Source organism: Gorilla gorilla, chromosome 5 (genome assembly GCF_029281585.2).
Source record: "Gorilla gorilla gorilla isolate KB3781 chromosome 5, NHGRI_mGorGor1-v2.1_pri, whole genome shotgun sequence".
NCBI classification, from domain to species: domain Eukaryota; kingdom Metazoa; phylum Chordata; class Mammalia; order Primates; family Hominidae; genus Gorilla; species Gorilla gorilla.
This window is the reverse complement of record NC_073229.2, coordinates 70,273,849-70,293,125: the sequence shown is the minus strand read 5'-3', so window position 1 is coordinate 70,293,125 and position 19,277 is coordinate 70,273,849. Positions and strand designations below refer to the sequence as shown.

The 19,277-nt window shown below is 49.0% G+C and overlaps 1 protein-coding gene across 1 annotated transcript in view; it reads left to right on the top strand.

Annotated features, from left to right (window-relative positions):
- TRAM2 (translocation associated membrane protein 2) overlaps positions 1 to 15,986 on the top strand; it is a 79,737-nt gene extending 63,751 nt beyond the window's left edge. Inside the window, exons 5-11 of the mRNA XM_004044187.5 lie at positions 3,825 to 3,883; positions 5,093 to 5,177; positions 5,783 to 5,853; positions 7,266 to 7,370; positions 7,660 to 7,803; positions 8,680 to 8,843; positions 10,164 to 15,986. Coding sequence (XP_004044235.1) covers positions 3,825 to 3,883; positions 5,093 to 5,177; positions 5,783 to 5,853; positions 7,266 to 7,370; positions 7,660 to 7,803; positions 8,680 to 8,843; positions 10,164 to 10,237 — 702 coding nt within the window. The 3' untranslated portion in view covers positions 10,238 to 15,986. The remainder of the gene's footprint in view (positions 1 to 3,824; positions 3,884 to 5,092; positions 5,178 to 5,782; positions 5,854 to 7,265; positions 7,371 to 7,659; positions 7,804 to 8,679; positions 8,844 to 10,163) is intronic.
- Positions 15,987 to 19,277: the final 3,291 nt, after the last annotated feature.

The window sequence follows — 19,277 nt, the reverse complement described above, 5'->3', positions numbered from 1 at the left end:
CCCTGGTATGGTGCCTGGCACATACTAAGTGCCCACTAAATGTTGGCTATGAGAATGAGTGAATAAACTGCAAATGCATCTTCTCTCTCCAGCCTTCAACATTTTTAAAGTAATGAATTGGTTGTTTTAATAAATATCCTAAATGATCATTTTTTAAAAAGTGAACAATATAGAGAAGTTCAAAAAAGCAAATTCCTCCCACCAGAAATACCAGTATTATTTTGGTGTTTGATTGAAACATTTCTCTCTGCATATATAGAGGCAGAGCAGTGGGAGTGTGGCTGGACCGCCAATAATTTTATAGGAATGTCAGCCTCCAACTTTTAATCTACCTTTGATCGACTACTCATTGTTGAGGGAAAAAGAAAAAAAAACACTCCACTGGAGAAAGCAGGATGGGTGGGCGTTTGGTCTTCCCTGTCTGACTTCCTTGCTATATTTGACTTCATCTTTTAGAACCTAAAATCCACCGTAGATTTTAGAACCAAGTAGAGGGAATGTCCTTAATGCTGGTGCTTGTACCAGGACCGGTTTCTACTAACAGACTAGTTGCTTTAGGGCAGATTTTTAGTGCATGGTTGTTCTGATGGTCAAATAGTATAAGGTATGTCTGAATTTATGTAGCACTTGCCTGTGCTATATCTGAATTATGCTGTTCTTCGTGGTTGTGTTTGTTCACACACCAAAAGGAAGGCTGCTGGGGAAACAGGAGGGATCTCTCCACCTTGTTGAGGCCTTGCTTAGCTCATGGGTGGATTTGTAGAATCAAGAGAGAACAAAGGATTTCAAAAGCCTCTCCAAACCATCCGCTGGGGCCTGTCAGTGGGTGGGATTTGGGGTGGGTTTCAGGTGCTTGCTGGGTCACACTCAGCCCCCTGTGGACTCAGGTGCTTTGCGTGCCTGAGCTCAGAGGGTGCCCCAGCCTCAGTCCTCCTTCAGACAGCTGCCTGGACAGAGGTCTGGAAAAGGCTGTTCTCAGAGCAGTGAGTCATTTTTCCTCTGGCTCCCCATGCTCTCCTCCCTCCACCCCTTTCCTCCTCCAGTCCCAGTGGACTGGACATTCACAAGCCGGCAACATTTTTCTGGGGAGTTTCTTTGCTTGTTGGCTTCAAAGTTCTGACCTCTTTGTCTCTAAGTAAGAGGCCAAGCCAAGGAGCCTTCCTGTTTAAAATCATGAGATTTTCTGGGCTTTACGTTGCTCTCAGTGCTGCTTTTCTTGGTGAGTCTTGTTTGGGCAAAACTTTCTCTCCCACCTCAGTTTCAGAAGTACCATTTTTCCTGCTAAGTACATTCCTGCTTCCTCTAGGAAGAGACATTCTCACCTCTCTGATGTCCCTGGAATGAGGTAGCCTGGGGCAGGAGAGCTGATGAAGGCAGGCGTATGCCCGACAGAGGGGGTGGGTAGAGGTGATAGAAGCAGTGTATTTGAGAGAGCTCACAACTGTCACAACCGCCACACACGCCACCACCCGAGAGCCTCATCCACTTTTATTCCTCAATCAGTGCGTGACCCAGGGAGGAGAGAGTGGTAGTGAGAAGAGATTAGAAATGAGGCCATGTAAGTTCGAAGTGAGATCATTTCCTTCTAATCCAGGTGACTGTGACTACAGTGGTATAGATGTATCCGATTGGACTTATCAGTCAGGTTATTGTGCTCATGGAGGCCCAAGTTTGTGGGATTAGGGCCATGGACTATACCCGAAAGGCATGCTGATAGGTCACAGGGCGTTTAGTGACTCAAAGGTGGGTGGATCAGCCCTCACTTGGAAATACAACTAAAGATCCTAATAGACAATAACCTAGAATGCTTCTTACTAAACCCAGTTGGCCTCATTCTGAGCACTGTAAAACCTCTGCCTTTAATCCCAGTGTGAACATTTGAGGTTCTCAGCCTTCTCATCAAAGCCACCAGCTCAGCTGATTTTCTGATTTACTGAAGCAACCTAGCCTGAAGTTATTGGACCAGAAGGCTTGTGGCCCAACTCGGATTTCAGCTGTGCTACTGAAAAACTATCTTGGCTGGGTGCAATGGTGCACGCCTGTAATCACAGCACTTTGGGAGGTCGAGGCAAGTGAGGTCAGGAGTTTGAGACCAGCCTGGTCAACATAGTGAAACCCCGTCTCTGCTAAAAGTACAAAAAATAGCCAGGCGTGGTGGTGTGTGCCTGTAATCCCAGCTACTCAGGAGGACTGAGGCGGGAGAATCGCTTGAACCTGCAAGGCAGAGGTTGCAGTGAGCTGAGATCGTGCCATTGCACTCCAGCCTGGGCAACAAGAGCAAAACTCCGTATCAAAAAAACAAAACAAAACTATCTTATTTCAGGAGATCCTCCCTGTCTGTTTTTTCATTTTCCCATTTCTAAAATGAAGTCATCCTAATCTAATCTGCTCTGCCTTCTCTGAGTGACAAATAAGAGCCCTTTCTTCAGAAGAGAGAAATTGCCCAAAGCATTCATCATTCATTCATTCAACCAACTGGTGTGTATTGCACTCCTGTAGTTTCAGCTGACTCTTGCTTGTGGTAGATTATTTCTTCCCGTGCTTTGTACTCTTGAATTATAAATTCATCTTTAGCAAGGTTTTATCTGTGGAAATCCTGAGCATCCTTGGATGAGGGTATGTCCCTAGGGTATCACTGGCCCACAACACTATTAATTCTAATTTCTTACCTTGGCGGCTTTTGGATCACACAAAAGCCTCCAAACTCAGAGTGAACCTGAGGTTGCAGATTTTTAGAATAAATGATTTTGTTTTCACCTTGAGTATGGGCTGAGCAGACATCTTCATTTCCCTGTGTTGGTCAGCAAACACTTTCTAGTCTTTTCCTTTCTCTGAGATTGTGGCCTTTCAGAGGTCCTGGTCTTATACAAGGTCTTGGGTTCCACCTCCCAAGGCACCATCTTCTGTTCTCACATGGGCACAAAAACCCTGGCCCATGACTAGTGCCTTTTGGGCTGCTACAGTGTCACTTTACTGCTCTGCCTTTTAGCCTCCCTCTCCCTTTGGGTCCCAGGGGGTTTCCCTTTCTTACTGTGAGCTCAGCTCTTTGCATTTAAAAGAATATTCATTAGATTTCACCCAGCATTTCTAGATGTTTTGTGATGGAAGGATTTTCATGTTGCCATCCCTACCCCATATAAGGTGCTGGGCTGCATGTTAGAATTCTAAAGATAGGCAAGAAAAGGCCCTAGTGTGAAGGGACTTGCAAGAGTAATGGAAACAACTGACAGTAATGACACAGTGTGGTAGGTGTCAGAGTCCAGCTGCATGGTGAGGCCTATGGGGTCCTGCCATGTTTTTTATTCAGCAGGCTGTGAAAAGCCAAAGTAGGCTTTTCATTTTTCCAGCGAGTGGTGATTCTAGAGTTCATTTGCTTATTCATTATAGAGGCATTTCCTGAGCACCTGCATGCCAGGCACAGGACTAGACACTGGCACATAAACTATCCCATTCATTTCCAACAATAACTCTGTGAGGGTGGGTATTTTTATTTTGTTTTGCAGATAAGCCAGCTGTGGCTTAGGGAAACTAATTAGCTTGCTCAGAGGAGCAAGACTAATTCACTTGTCAGACTCATCTTCAGATGTGGGTCTTTGGACCTCAGAGCGTGGCCCTTCCTACTCCAGCATGACTCTTCCACAGTAAAGAAACTAGCCAAGCGCCAGGGGTCCCACACAGAGAAGTTCTCTGTTTTCACATTTCCCGTTCCTTCCTCTTTCTGTCAGGTGGGGACTGGATGCATCCCTGACCCCTGGACCGGTCCCAGGGCCCCAGCAGGTCTCACGTCCACATCTCTAAATGGTCTCTCTTCTTGCCCACTGCAGGAAGGATACTTAACAAACCCAAGAAGCCTCTGGGAAGACTACCCGCATGTGCACCTCCCGTGAGTATTCTGTTGACTCAGCCCCAGGGAGGAGCGACCGGGCCCACTGCCTTCCTGTCCCAGCGGAGTGTGGCCAGAACACCACAGGCCCAGCTGGCCTGACGAGCAGATCATGCCCTGAGCCTATTGTGGATGGTAGACTTGTCTGGAAGCCACTTCTTCTCAGCATGCTTGACCAGAGAATCCCCAGATGAAATTCCATCTGTGCTGGCTCCCATCACGGAGGTGCCTCAACTGCATGAGACAGATTCAGAAGCAGAACATCTCCCTCCATAATGCCCTCTGGGTTTCTACCTTCTTGGCGACCCCCTGACATCCATAGAGTGTCTTCCCTTCTGGCCTGCCATGGCTGGTGGTCTGTCAGAGCCAGCGTCCTCTGCCTCATATAGTGCTGCCAAGAGGGCAGTGTACCCCAAGGGCAATACCTGGGGCCATCTCCCTCAGGAGGCCACCCTTTGCCTTTCCCGAGATCTTTGTTTTTTGTCTTTTTTCTGAGATGGAGATTTGCTCTTGTTGCCCAGGGTGGAGTGCAATGGCATGATTTCAGCTCACTGCAACCTCCGCCTCCTGGGTTTAAGTGATTCTCCTGCCTCAGCCTCCCAAGTAGCTTGGATTACAGGCATGTGCCACCACACCCAGTTAATTTTTGTATTTTTAGTAGAGATGGGATTTCACCATGTTGGCCAGGCTGGTCTCAAACTCCTGACTTCAGGTGATCCACCTGCCTCAGCCTCCCAAAGTGCTGGGGTTACAGGCGTGAGCCACCACGCCTGGCTGCCTTTCCCGAGATCTTTAAGAGCAACAGTAGCAAAGGATGTAGGGCTGAGTTAGAACCTTCCTTTGCTACTTAGAGCCGTTTGTTGTCTCAGTGTATCTGTTGGTCCCTATCTCCAGCAGTGCTCTGTAATCAGCTCCCTCCTCAAGGCTGAAGGATTCCTCCTCCTCTGCACTATTTTAATCATGTTTGTTTCTTTCTGTGGACTTTCCGTGTCCTTTAAGTGGTCTTGTATGTGGAACAAGGGCACAGGCCAACGGAGAAGCCAGGGTCCCAGGCTCAGGGTGCGGCGGTCACTCGCTTAACTCCCTTGCTCCTGGACCAGCTCCTCACAGGCAGAGTCTCAGCCCATGCTTTTCCCTCCCGTGCTTGGCCAGCACCTGCAGGGACACTTTTCTCTATCCTGCCCGTGTGACTTGCCCCCTTGTCTCCAGCTTCCAGGTGAAGTTTTTCTACCTATGCCAGCTGGCCTACTGGCTGCACGCACTTCCTGAGCTATACTTCCAGAAGGTTCGGAAGGTGAGTGCTCACTTCTCCCCCTTCTTGGAGGCCATTCATTGACCACTCCCCTCCTGCTATTCCCAGGGGTACCTCCCTTCCTTTCCTCCAGAAGCATGGAGTGTTGGGTGGTGATAGGAATATGTTGGGGGTTGAGCAACATGCTGAGTCATCTCTTGGAGAAGTGTCATGTAGTTGACCACCAGTGTCAGTCTCTTGCCTGCCTCTTCCACCAGACCTGTGGCTTTGGAGGAAACCTAACTCTCATAGATGTCAAAGGAGAGGTCTTTGCCATTTCCATAGTCTTTTTTTATTTTTACTTTTTATAGTTTCCTTCTGAATTATTTCCAAGAGCCCTCTTCTCCAGTCCCTGTCTCTTCTTTCTCAATCCAAACCTCGCCCTCTGACACTAGACCCAAGGCTGCTGGAATTTGGGAATGGACCTGAATGCCCTTGAATTTCAGCAGGCTGGTGCCATGGGACTGTGGGACTCGTGGGACATGGGACTGTGTGTTAAAGCAGCCCAGAGGAGCCTGGCCCTCTCTCAAGCCCCTGCACTTTTCCCCCTTCCCTGAATCTTCAGTTAGGGAATTAGCAAATTTACCATCTGCTTCTCTTGTTTCCAGGAGGAAATTCCCCGCCAGCTCCAGTATATTTGCCTGTACCTGGTGCATATAGCTGGAGCATACCTCTTAAAGTGAGTGAGACCATGGAGCCAGCCAGATTTCCTTGCCCTTTTATGTCCATGCATCTGTCCACACAATCATATAATTATCAGGCATTTCTTGACATCCTCTGTGTGCCTAGCACTGTGCTAAGACTTGGCAATACAAAGATGGTAATGGAAGATTCTTTATCTTCAGTGGTTCATTCTCATTCTGAAGAGACAGTTATAGACATAAGTAAGGACAGTTGAGAGTGATGAACACCATAACACAGTATGTATCATCTGCTCTGCAACCCAGAAGAAGACCCTCAACAGAGAGAGCCAGGAAGACTTCCAGTGGATGTCGGCCTTTGAACCATGGCTTTGCAGCTTGAAGGCTTCCCAAAGCTGGGCTCTTACCTCACAGTGTCCAATGCAAACACTGCTAGAGCTCGTAGCCCTGGAATTCCCTTCCCTTTGGTTTATAATGACATGGAGAGTAGGTCTCTCTTGGTTGTTCTAGAGGCAGAAAGAATTGCTGTAATATTAGTTCTTGAAGAGCCTCTTTTATGAAAAGAATCCTTTTGATGTTAATAAGCTGTGTCATTGATAATTTGGGCTTTTGCTGAGTGTTATCCATGCAGTAAAAGCACCCCACACTTTCTCTAGGCTGGCACTTACAGAGCTCACTGTGTGTAACTTTCTGCCGAGGTGCCTGGAAATCCCGAGGTGCGTTGGACTAGGTCCTTGCAGCAGGCATCGTGTGTGAATGACTTGGATTAGTAAGACTGAGGCAGGGAAGGAGCTCTCAAACTCTGTCTCCTGTCTCTGGTGGCCTGTAGCAGCATCAGTTCCTGGATGGGTCTTTGAGGGCCGAAGGCTGTGGGGTGATGCCAGCTCTGCCCTTGTGTTGGATGGTCACGTGTCACATGCATAACGGGTCTAAGAAGCCAGTCTGCACTGTCACCGTAGCAGTGGCGAGGACCAGGGAAGAATGTATAAGCAGGACCACACAGAAGGAGCACTTGCTGCTTCTGCATGTACCTCGGAGCTGTGAAGACTTGGATAATGGAAAGTCAGACAACAGGAACATTTCATATTCCTATACTCAGAGCTCAGCAAATGTGTTCTGAGTACCTTTTATGTACTTGGTTCCAGCCTAGGTGATGAGTGCAAGGTGCTAAGTACTGTGAAGGGCCTATGCGAGGTTTGCTGTGGGAGCAGGCAAGGGCATCTGACCGAGACAGGACAGCTGAACGGCCAGCGGGTCGGTATTAGGAAAAATGTCTTAAAGGTGTGAGAGCTAAACTGAATCCAAAGGATGGAGCAGAGCCAGCCAGGGAAAGTGGGAGTGGAAAGCAGAGCCCAGCCAGGCACAGGGGACAGCCTGAGCCAAGATGCAATGGCTTCTGCTCCACGCAGCATCTTGGAGGGAATGTAAGTCTAGTCTTCCCCACCCCCAGCCTGAGCCGCCTGGGCCTGATCTTGCTGCTGCTGCAGTACTCAACTGAGTTCCTCTTCCACACGGCTAGACTCTTCTACTTTGCAGATGAAAACAACGAGAAACTGTAAGTGGGTCTGCTGCAGACTGGCCTGCTTAGAGGCCTGGGCAGGGGTTCCCCCGAGGCCCGGATGGTTGGAGGGTCCCTCCCTGGGTGCACACTGCCCGCTTACCTGCAGGTGGTGCCCTCCCATTATTTTTTTCTGGAACATCTGATTTTAGATATCTCGTCCCTCAAGCACTTTCCCCAGCCACCCTTGAATCCTCTTCCCACTCGGGGTCTCTTCTGGAGAAGTGGGTGAAGATTCCTTCAAGGGTGCTAAAGACTGACATCCCTCTTCTGCCTCTGTGAGCAGGTTCAGTGCCTGGGCTGCTGTTTTTGGGGTTACCCGCCTCTTCATCCTCACCCTTGCCGTGCTGGCCATTGGCTTTGGACTGGCTCGCATGGAAAACCAGGCATTTGATCCCGAGAAAGGGAACTTCAACACTTTGTTTTGCAGGTGAGTCGAGCAGAAGTCCAAGGTGATAAGCCAGGGCTTCCTGAGTACCACAAGGAGCCTCCTGAACTTGGCACAGCCCCTGCAGAAGGTCTGGAGGCAGCAGACCCTTTAGTCTCCCACATGTTGTTATTTTTTGGAAATCTCTGGATATCAGGCCTGAGGGGAGAAGAGATAGCAGCCTCTGGTTCCATCCAAACCATCTTCATCCCCTGGTCCTGGTTTGCTCAGACTGTAGTCCAAATAGGAATCCCTTACATTTGTCTGGCACTTTGTGATGCACAGAGGCATCACACCCAGTCTGTCAGTTGATATCATTCTCCTCTTCTTGTGTGTGGGTGCTTTAAAACCATGTGCTCAATGGCTTGGCCAGTGGCCTCCTGTACCAGCGAGAAAGGCAGTGAGGAAGCCACTATTTTCCAGAGCCCCTAGGCCCAGGAGAGTGATTTGTCCAGGGTTGCTCCACTTTTAAGTGACATGTTAAATGAGAAGCCACTCTTCCAGAAATTCAATTCATTTGAATGCTACCAATATTTGTGGAGCTTACATTAGTCTTGTTCTGTGCAATGGGCGCAAAATAGACACAGCCATGGACCCCTCCCTCGTCACAGGAGTAGCGTGATTGTGGAGCTGGCTGTACGTCTGTCGCCACTTCCTTCCCATCTCCCTGGCACATGTGATGTGTGCTGGAGCAGAGACTGACTGAAGCACACATTCTTCCTGGTGATAGTGGTGGTATCGAAGAGGGCCAGTGGTGAAGGCAGACGTGATGAGCCATGGGAACTGCAGGGCCCCTGGCCCTTGTTCTCCCCTGCACAACCCAGCCCCAAGGCTGTGAGCCCAAGCCCCAGCCTAAGCCCCTAACCCCCTGCTCTGCAGGCTCTGCGTGCTGCTGCTGGTGTGTGCCGCCCAGGCCTGGCTCATGTGGCGCTTCATCCACTCCCAGCTGCGGCACTGGCGGGAATACTGGAATGAGCAGAGTGCAAAGCGGAGAGTCCCAGCCACACCCAGACTACCAGCCAGGCTCATCAAGAGGGAATCTGGTGAGTGCCAGGGCCCTTGGCAGAGAGTGGAGCCAGGGAAGTCTGTCTGGGATGGGTGGGAGGAGCCAAGGCACCCGGCTTCTTGGGCGCCGCCCAGACCAATCCTGCCAGCTTCTCCTTTCTGACTCTTACCTCAGGGCTGGGGCTCCTAGCTCCCTGATTGGCACGTGGCTGGGTGTGGGCCAGGGACAGGCTGTGGGTGGGGCTGGCCCTAACTAGGCTGGGAGCCCTGGCCACCACGGGGCAGGGCAGTGGCTGGGCGGGGAACTCTGGCAGGAAGCGTGTCCTCAGGGTGGCTTCTGGACCCCAGCCAAGTGCTGCTACTGCTGCCGCCGCCCATTCTCAGTGCCGGACGGCGGCCTCTGTCCTCACCTGCCCTTTTGCTCCACATCTTAGCCTGCCCTGCCTCCCAGCTTGCTGGCTTCTCCTCTGTCTCCAAGAATGACTCACAGTGACATAGTGCTAGGTGGGGGGTAGGGGTGGGACACTTATCCTTTGGCCCGTGCACGCACTCCAGTCATCACCCACCTTCAGCAGGTCCTCAGGCCCTGCCAGCCCTGCACGTTCTGCCCAGCCTGGGGGCCTGTCTGCACCGGGCGCTGCTTTCTGACTCACCTGCTTTTCTCTAGGTGGCCACCTGCTTGGCAAAGGCTTATGTGTGTTTGAACCAGACACGCGCGCAGCTGGGTGTGTCGCAGAGTCAGGCCTGGCTGGCGGGGGAGGTATGGGGCATAAGACTGCAGCCAGTACCTCTGAATTTGAGCAGGCGCACGGAGGTATTTTGAACAATAGAGCACAATTTTTCTGCCAGAGGAGTGTCAGGCATCCTGCTTGAGGCCTTGTTCCTACAGCCTCTTGTCCCCCTCCCTTCTGTGGCCACTGCTCCTGGGAGTTCTTCCTGAACTGGAAATGGGCTGATGCCTTGCAGGGGCCTGAGAAGAACTGAGGACAGTGAGACAGTGACAGCATCTAAGTGATTTCGGCGAGTATCTAGCCCCAGCCTCAGGCTTGGGCAGGCTGGCCTCTGTTGTTGCTGAGTTACTGTGTGTCATCCCAGGCCCCTCCTGCTAAAGCGCAGTCAGAGACCAAGCCTCTCAAACAGGGCCACTAGTCCAGGGCCCTGGGGAAGACAGGACCCTCCTGGGAGCCGTCTGCTGGCTTGCATTTGCTGTGCAAGGCTGCAGCCCGGCGCCCCTTTGGTGCATCCATGTATAGCAGCTGGGCTGCCCGGGCCCCTTCCTTGGCCTGGCCCCACCCTCCCCTCTTCTGCCTTAGCTCCAGCAGAAACACCATGTATGCTTGTCTCTCTCCACTTCCCAGGTTACCATGAAAATGGAGTGGTGAAGGCAGAGAACGGAACCTCCCCACGGACTAAGAAACTCAAGTCTCCCTAAGGCCAAAGTGCTAAGAACAGGAATCCTCTTGGTGGGGGCTGAGCAGGGGGCAAGGAGCCCAGGCCCCCTCCCTGCCTCCTCCTTCCTGCCTGTAGATGCTCCGTCTCAAACAGCCGAAACCTGTCTTTCAATGGGGGGAGGGGGCGTTTCGCTTTCCTTCTTCTTGGCTTCCTCTTATTCTTCCACAAACCATTCTCAATAAAGCCAAAAATCTTTCTCTTTCTCCCCCTCAGGCCACCTCCTGTCCTCACTCCTGTCCTGTGCTGGCTTTTCTGGAACGCCAGGCACCCATGGCTGGCACCTGTCTGCTTGCTCTGTCTCTTGCCTCATGGCTGCTGCTTTTCCTTTTTACTTCCTATTTTCACCTTATCTTGCAATTTTTCTGTCTGATTTTTACAATGGGAGGGGAGCTAAGATTGCAGTCCTGTCCTTCGGTCCCCCAGGGCCTGCCGGTCAGAAGCCTGGGGCTGGTAGCAGGCCCTTGGTGGTCCTCATGTGGATGGGCAAGAAGAGAGCGGCCCTCTCGGATCATAATCTCCTTGGTGCTGATTAACTGACGAGATATATGATTCCAGTTCTGCATGTACCATCTTGAGGCACAGCAGCCACTGCTCGTTGTAAATGCCAAGGCATTTGGCTTTGGGACGTGACAACTCAATCCAGAAGGATGGTGTGAACTCGGTTGGGTCCCGTGACTCGAGCTCCTACCAGTGGCTGGCCGCAGATTGGAAGCCAGCCTGCTGTCGCTCTGGGGGGGAGACACGTCTTCCCACTGCTTAGAGCAAAAGCAGAGCAAACTGCGCAGCAGGCACCTCCAGAAAGGTAATGGTGGCAGAACCCACAGTGGAGTCGACCTAGGCCTTTCTCCAGCAGTCCCAGTCGCTATTGCTTTTTCAGCCATTCACAAGCATTCAAAACCAAACCAAACAGCAGTTCATATACCTGCCTGAGATAGGCTGGTCCTCACCTCCAGAGCCAGCCAGCCCCGTCAGGGGCCAAACTTACTACCTTGACTTCATCTCTAGCTGCAGAAACACTAAGCCTCAAGGGCTTCAGCCCCATGCCGGTCCCTTGGTGTCCAGGGAGGGTCACTTGGACCACTGTTCATCTGGCCACCCTTGTTGAGTGTTCTTTGGAATTGTCGTTTTTTGAGCACAACGACAGCATTTTAGACTGCATGAAACCATGACTGACTGAGAGTCACTCTCTGGGTAGATGATAGGTGCCTTTCTGGCCCCTTCCCTCACAGATTCTTTCCCCTCCCCTCCACCTGAAGACAAGGCCTCCAAGTCCTTATGGTGCCTTGTGAGGACTTTTAGAAGGGGCGTTCAGCTTTAAAAAGGTCCTAATTACAGCCGGACGCAGTAGCTTACGCCTGTTATCCCAGCACTTTGGGAGGTTGAAGTGGGCAGATCACCTGAGGTTAGGAGTTCAAGACCAGCCTGGCCAACATGGTGAAACCCCATCTCTACTAAAAATACAAAAAATTAGGTGTAGTGGCAGGCACCTGTAATCCCAGCTACTCGGGAGGCTGAGGCAGGAGAATCGCTTGAACCTAGAAGGCAGAGGTTGCAGTGAGCGGAGATTGTACCATGGCACTCCAGCCTGGACAACAAGAGCGAAATTCTGTCTAAAAAAACAAAAGTCCTAATTAAGAACCTCCGAACTCTGTTTTGAGGCAAGGGGAGTAGTTCTTGGTAGGTGCAGGAATAGTAGTGTCATTTGGAATACTGGTCATCTTTCTGACATCACAGTAGAAACCAAACCTTGGATTTAGATTCAAAAGGGGGGAAATGGGTCTTTTCATCAAGGGAACTCCCCTTCTCCAAGTCACTTACATCATAGATAAATTTTAGCTTCCCAGTAACTGAGGGATTTGTTTCCTAACGCCATTGGAGGCCTTCATCCCTCTCTACGATAAGGTTGCAGAAATGGGAAGAGCTACCCGTGGTTGCTTTTGATTACCCTTAGGAAGTGAGACAGTGTTTTTGAAAATATGTATTTCTCCCATTTCTGCCTCTCCTTCCCTGACACTTCTCTGGGCTGCACAGCAGAAACGGTGGTAAAAGGGCAGTTTGGTTTCAACACAGCAGACCTGATATGGGATCCCTTAGCCACTTTAGTCAAACAGCCCTGACAGAGTCTGTAATTGAGTTCAGGCCCCCCACCTTGCCTAATAACTGCAAATGGCATGTTCAGCCAGCAGCCTCCTAAGCCCACCTTCCTCCCCCATTATAGAACACCCATCCTGGGTGCTCTCCAGGCTGTGTCGTTAGCAGGGCTTCATATGCAGGAGGCCTCTCTCAGGTGAGTCCAGGTTAAACTGTTGAGTTGTGGCTTCAAGAGATATGTATGGCATGCTGGGATGTGCCAGGTGCCTGCGTTGTGCCAGCTGCTGGAGAGGTAGTGTGAGCAGAGCAGCTGAAATCTTGCCATCAAGCAACCCTCACTCTCATGCCTGTAGGTTTCCATTGCTCTGTCCCAGGACACCTGCGTGCTAGAGACGCCACAACTTCATGTCCCTGTCTCTTGCAAGCTCCCCGTGCTGCCAGTACATCATGCCCTGGATGTGGTCCCACCAGCCCAGTGGCCGGGGTCAACCTAGGCTCTGCTTCCCAGTGGACAGGGGTGTGCTAAGGGTTTATTTTATGTAGAAAAAAACAACCCTGAGACCATGAGTGGGGCTGGCATCTTGCCAGCCTGGGCTTCAGGGATGTTTGGGGGGGTGGTTAGAGGGTAGTTGTAGGGTACTTTGTCACCCCCCTCCCCCTGGCACGTTTATTTCACAGCAGAGCCAAGTCTGTGGCAGGTTGACACAGACTGTGTTGCCAGAGCTGAATTCCACTTCATCCTATGAGCGTGTTGGGCTAGCTTGTTCTAATTTTGGCCACTTTGGCTGTTTTCTTCAGTTTTATGCATTTTCTCCTGCCCCAAAGTGCCAAGCCATTTGTGAAGGCTCTGCCAGACACCTCCAAGCTTGAGAGCTCAGCACCATGCACTAAGAGCAGGAGAAAAGACGTAACCTACCTCAGCAACTGTGGCCTCTCGACAGCCCTGGCTAACTAACATTTGTGGGGAAGCCAACAGACACAGTAGGAGGAGAGGGAGGTGGCGCTGGTGGACCAAGGATCTGTGCTACCCGCTCCCCTCCTTGGAGGTGCAGTGATGATGGGAGTTATTTTTACCATCCGGGCGCTGATAGCTGCACTATTAATAAATTGCATGTGCTCCTTTTGAAGGTAGGGGATGGTTCTGGGCGAGAGGGGAGCAGGCTGAGCCGGCGAGGAGCTGCTGTCCTCCCTTTTGAGTCAGTTCTAATCCTATGTGTGTCTGGGTCACCAGACCGAAATGGTTGCTGAGAAACTTGTCTGTTCATGTCCCAAGGCATAACTTCCCAACATTTAAGAAACCCCAATAGACACCTCTGCCCTGGCCACGTTCACAGATCCTTCTCTTGACCGGAAACCCTGGGACCCTAAGAACCCCTGAAGCTTGGGGTGGGTGTGTGCTTCTGGGGTCTCTTTTGGGACCTCCTTTGTCAGTACCCCTTGTTTTTTCTAAGCAGCTAATAAGAGGTTGGGTGAAAGAGTGCATCTCATCCCAGGATTCCACAACAAAATTCTTATCTTCCATGGATGCTTTAATTGGAAGTGGGTTGCCGACCCCCTTGTGCCTAGAAAAGGCCTTGGCTTGGGTTTCCTTTGTATGCTTCAGCCTTCCTAGTTGGTTTTTCTAGGCCTGGTGTGAGAGGTAGGGAAGTCTGCACCTAATTCTTCTGCTTAAGGGCCTATGGCACAAGTGCACAAACTTCAATTCTTGATGTTCTAAGCCCTCTCCTCTAATGGAGGGAGTGCTGAAAGCTTTTGAGTCAAGACAATGGAGTGCTCTTCCTCCCTCACTCTGCCTTCTGAGCTTATGGTTCCTTTTCTCAGGAGAGGACTTTCGGGATTATTGGAGGATTAGGTCATTGTCAGATTACTGGAAAACCTAAATAGGATCCCTCTCCAGCTCAAGGTTGTCCCAGTGAGGAAGACTTTACCAACTTCTCACTCTACCCCACTACTCGCATGAGTGTTAGCTCCACCTTGCAAAGGCTGAAGACCAGTTCTCCCCAGTGAAAGCTGCCTCATTCTTTTATGGAGTTCCCTGGACTGGCAGAGCTATAAAGACGAGCATTGGGATTTGCAGTCTCCATGTAGCCTTTCGTGCTTGACAACCCCTGTAGACTTTTTGTCCCAAGCAGATTGTGCGCGTGCGCGTGTGTGAGACTAAGTGCCTTACTTTGCTGTGTGGTTTTCACTTGTACTCCGTGGCCAGCCCCCAGTTGCCAGGGCTCGACGGCAGCCAAGGACACCATACCTCAGTATAGTTACATATAAAAGGGACACGGATTGTGACAGTTTCACCCCATTTGTTTCTAACCCTGCTGCCCAGGATTAGGGTCTGTGGTGTGTTCTGTTTTGTTTTTGGTTTCTCCCTTGTGTCAGTTCTCTTCTGGCCCAGCTGGGTGGCTGTGGAAGTCTGTGAGGTGGCCCAACCACAAGCATACCTATTAAGAGAAGCCCGGAGCTTCCAGCCCCCACTTCGAAAACTCTCCTCTGGCCCCACATAGCAAACTCTCCTTCTCCGTTATTTTCCCCACCCCCAGATTTTTTTTAAAAGGCCCACTTGCCGTAACCTCTTTTGGTCTATTTTGCTTCCCATTCAGCCCAAAGTTTATATGATAAAGGTGTTTACTTTACTTCCCAGTCTCCAGTTCAAGTGCTAACACATACATGTCTGACTGTTGCAGAACTGTTCGAGCTCCTAATTCAGTGTTACCTTGTTTTAGTCGCAGCAACCCTCTCCCCTACCCCTTGCCTGCCCACGTTTTTCTCACTCTTCCGGGTTGTGCAATAACTCTCCCAGCCAGTGGTCCTTTCCACAGCCTTTCTGTCCCTTAAAACACCTGCAACTGGGGGAGAAATGGGACCCATGGGAGGGGTAGTCGTCATCCCTCACACAAGAAATAGCCACTTTCCTTTTGTTGTTGTCATTCTTGTGATCCTGGGTGGGTTTCTGTGGCACTCTTTTAGAACATGTAGCATCATCTTAGAGGTCTATTTTTTAAAAATCTGTTGAAGAGGAAAAAACCATTCTCACGATGGGGCTTAAGTCATTGTCCAGGAATAAGATTGGTGTGGTGCCCATGACATCACCGTCACTCTGCCTAAAAGCACTCTAGAGCTACTTGTTCACGTGGAGAGAAAGGATATTTTGCGAAGCAACAGCCGCAGGTGGATAGCCCTGTTCACCTGATAGGGTCTAGCTGTGATAGTAAATATAATACCGCTGTTTCCTTGGGTACAGATTTGAGTGTTCATGTGATGAGACTGTAAACCTCATTTTTCAGTTCCTCTGTTTAAAAAAACATCTGAAGGATGAACTAAGGCTGCTGGTGCCCTGAGCAACTGATAATGCAAGTGTGGACAAAGTGTCTGTTTTCTACTCTAGCCTGTTCATATGGACCAAATTTCAACAAGGAACTCAAGGAAAATTTGTACCTGCCGTATTTATGCTTTCATGTAAAAAAGGGTTGGGGGGAGGGGTGTCTTTTTACTTTTGGTGAACTTTTTTTCAAAATCATTTTTCCACTGTTTCTGTCTGGTTTTAAAACAATACAGTTTTGTATGGATTTTTTAAATGTACATTTTGGGACAAATGATCAAATATTTTCTGAAATAACAATAAAAGGCAGAAAATTACAGAATTGTCTCATAATTATTTCCTTGACGTGCTTTTATACGGTGATGCTTTTAACGTGGATGTTTACGTTTGCTTAAAGGAGTTTGCAATGAATTTTAGCCCTCACGTCTAATATTTCTCACTATATTAGTCATTTCTTATATATCTTGACCCGTATTTGTCCATTGTGATATGAATTAGGGAATTAAGGATGGAGAGTCAGTTACATCAAGTGCTGGATAGCAATAAGCATCATTTTTATTTGAATCTTTCTTTAATAGTGAAGTGGAAAAGGGGTTTTCTTAACATGGGGTTTGTGGGTAGGAAGCTCCAGAAACAAGCACATCATCCTTGATGCCTACTATACTACTATGATGTTATTTAGCTTGGAGGAAATGGGGTTTCGTTTGTGTAAAGGCCAACAAATATGTTGGTGCTGACTAGAAGACATCCAAGTATTAGTAAAATAGTGGGGATTGCTGGTGTCACTTACATGGCTGCTGTTGCCTATAGCTGCTTGCTGTGTTTACCAGAACCATCTTTGGAGAGATTTCAAAAGATGAGTGCAGTTACAGGTGGCAGTTAGTCAAGGACACCCATGGGGTGTGAGAAAGAGGAAATGTTTGCTTGAGGTGAAGGTGAGTGGTTCTGATGCATGGCAAGCTTCATTGTAGAGTTGGGTCCTGCTCTGCCATGAGAAGCTAGGTGAACTCAAGCAGTTAACCCTTCCGAGTCTTTTTGCTCAGCTGTGTCAAAAGGGTTTCATGTTTTGCGGGGAGTCGTGGTGAGAGATTTAGAGATACTGAATGCTAAGTTCATGGTACATATAAAGCACTCATATTGGCTTTTTAAAATGAACTTATGTGCCAGCAGGATATTCAGGAGTCACTTAACCAAGTGGATTCTCTGGAGACATTTAGAGATGTCTTCTCTACCTATGTGTCCCAAATACCCTCAAAGCCTATAGATATGGATTTGATACACCTTAATTGGATGGTATTTTCAAGGCCCCCTGATGGTGCAGACAAGGTACAGGCCCAGGTTTCTGAGTAGTGGCTAACTCACAGCCCATCTTTACCCACAAGGCAGATTTTTATTAGTCCCAAAGCCGTAAGCACTATAAGCAGTCTTAGTCAAATTCTTCAGTTAGACCTGATATAGCTTCAGCTACCAGTGCTAATCTTAATAATTCTCACTCTCTCTCTCTGTGTGTGTGTGTGTGTATTAGAATCTTTCAACTCCCTGGTGGCCAGTTTGAAGTGATGATCATTTCTGCTTCCTACAATATTGCTTGCTACAGGGTAATGCTCAGCTCTCTTCCACCACCTGAACCTGACACTCCAGATGCATGCCAGCTATGACTGTAGCATAAGGTAATTAGTGACATCTAATGGCTGCACTGCCATTCAGGATTTTAGTAGAAAAAGTGATTTGCTCTGACGTTTGTAGCTCCTATACTTGCTGCTTTCTATAAACAGGTGAGCAGCAAGTTTGGACACCACAGAAATGGCCTGCTGGCTTTGGTCTTTCATGAAATCTCTTTTATACCTTGTGTTGGTGCTGTCAGATCTCAGCTTCTCAGTCTTAAGTAAACTTAAAAGGAGATGCAAGGCAAGAAGTGGACAGCAAACTTAAGGAGTGTATGTGGATAGTGCCAACTTTATTGAAGACCGTTCCCTCTGAGACTATAGGCCTAGCTACTCAGAAGGCTGAGGCAGGAGGATTGCATGAGCCCAGGAGTTTGAGGCTGCAGTGAGCTATGGTCACACCACTGCATTCCAGTCTGGCAACAGAGTAAGACCCTGTCTCTAAAAAACAAACACAAAAACAAAACAAAACAACCAAAAGCAGGCTAGAGGATGCTAAATGAGACTTTCCTAAATCTCCATTTTGGCTGAGACCCAAAGCTGAGGACAAAAATTGGCAAATATTTCCATATGTTGCAGATTTGCTGCCAATCCATGAATGATTTGCTAAGGAGTAGCCCAAAGCTCCTCTACCACAGGAGGCAAGAGTGATGGAGAAAATATCAGAAAGTGCAAGCTTCTTGAAAGGGGCTGGAGTGCCTTGGGTCTGCAAGCTAAGTGAGGGGATACTTTAAAAGACTCAGGGTTTGACATGTGTCTGTCCCCTGGAGTTTGGAGAGCATAAGATTTGGGATACCTGGTTCTCCCCTGAAACAGTCTAAAGGAAAGGGATTGAGCTGCCTAATTATACAGCCAAGAGAGCCATCTGGGTGAGAAATGGCGAGAGTGCACACCCTGGAAGGTGTGTCAGCCTGAAAGGGCCTGCTGGGAAGATCAGAAGGAGCCTTGGAGACCATACCATTAGAGCCGGGGTGATCAGGTACAGACTGGGTCCCCTCCATCTGAGAGTGGTGCACTGGGCAGTTTCCGGTTGGAAAGAGTTCTAAGAACTCACCAAAACAGGGGGCTCTGAGCAAAGGACATGGAATCAACCTAGGTGCCAATCAATGGTGGATTAGATTTTTTAAATGAAGTATATCTACACCATGGAATACTATGCAGCCATAAAAAATGAAATCATGTATTCTGCAGCAACATGGATGCAGCTGGAGGCCATTATCCTAAAGTGAATTGATGCAGGAATAGGAAACCAAATATTGCATGTTCTTACTTCTAAGTGGGAGCTAAACATTGAATACACATAGACATAATGATGGGAACAACAGACACTGGGGACTACCAGAGTGGGAAGGGAAGGAGGGGGTATGTGTGGAAAAACTACTTACTGGGCACTATGCTCACTACCTGGGTGCAATATACTCATGTAACAAACCTGCACATGTACCCCCTGAATCCAAAAAGAGAGAAAAGGTGCTCTGGGAGAAAGAGTCAGCCTTTCGGCACATGTCACTCAGACCTGGCCCCACATTACGACATTACTAGCCACAGAAATAAGACTTTGCCCTTTTTCTCTGGTTTCTACCCCCTTAACCTTTCCCAGAGCCTACATGGGCTAGAAACAGCAGCATGGCTGAATAGGAACAAAGGGAGCAGAAGACAGAAAGAAGGGAGTAAGAAGAAACCACTATCATCACCCCAGTATACACACACTCTTTACCACAGGCTTCTAAGCCTGGGGAAGGACTGAGCTGGGCCAAGTAGGATAGAGCTTGGTAATTTTTAAGCTGAAAAAACTTCTAAAATACAGATAGTCCCCAACTTTCAATGGTTCAACTTATTTGCCTACTTTACAATGGGCTTATCAGGGTTATTAAATGTGTTTTCAACTTGCGATATTTTTTACTTACGTGAGTTTATTGAGACATAGCCCCATAAGTAGAGGAGCATCT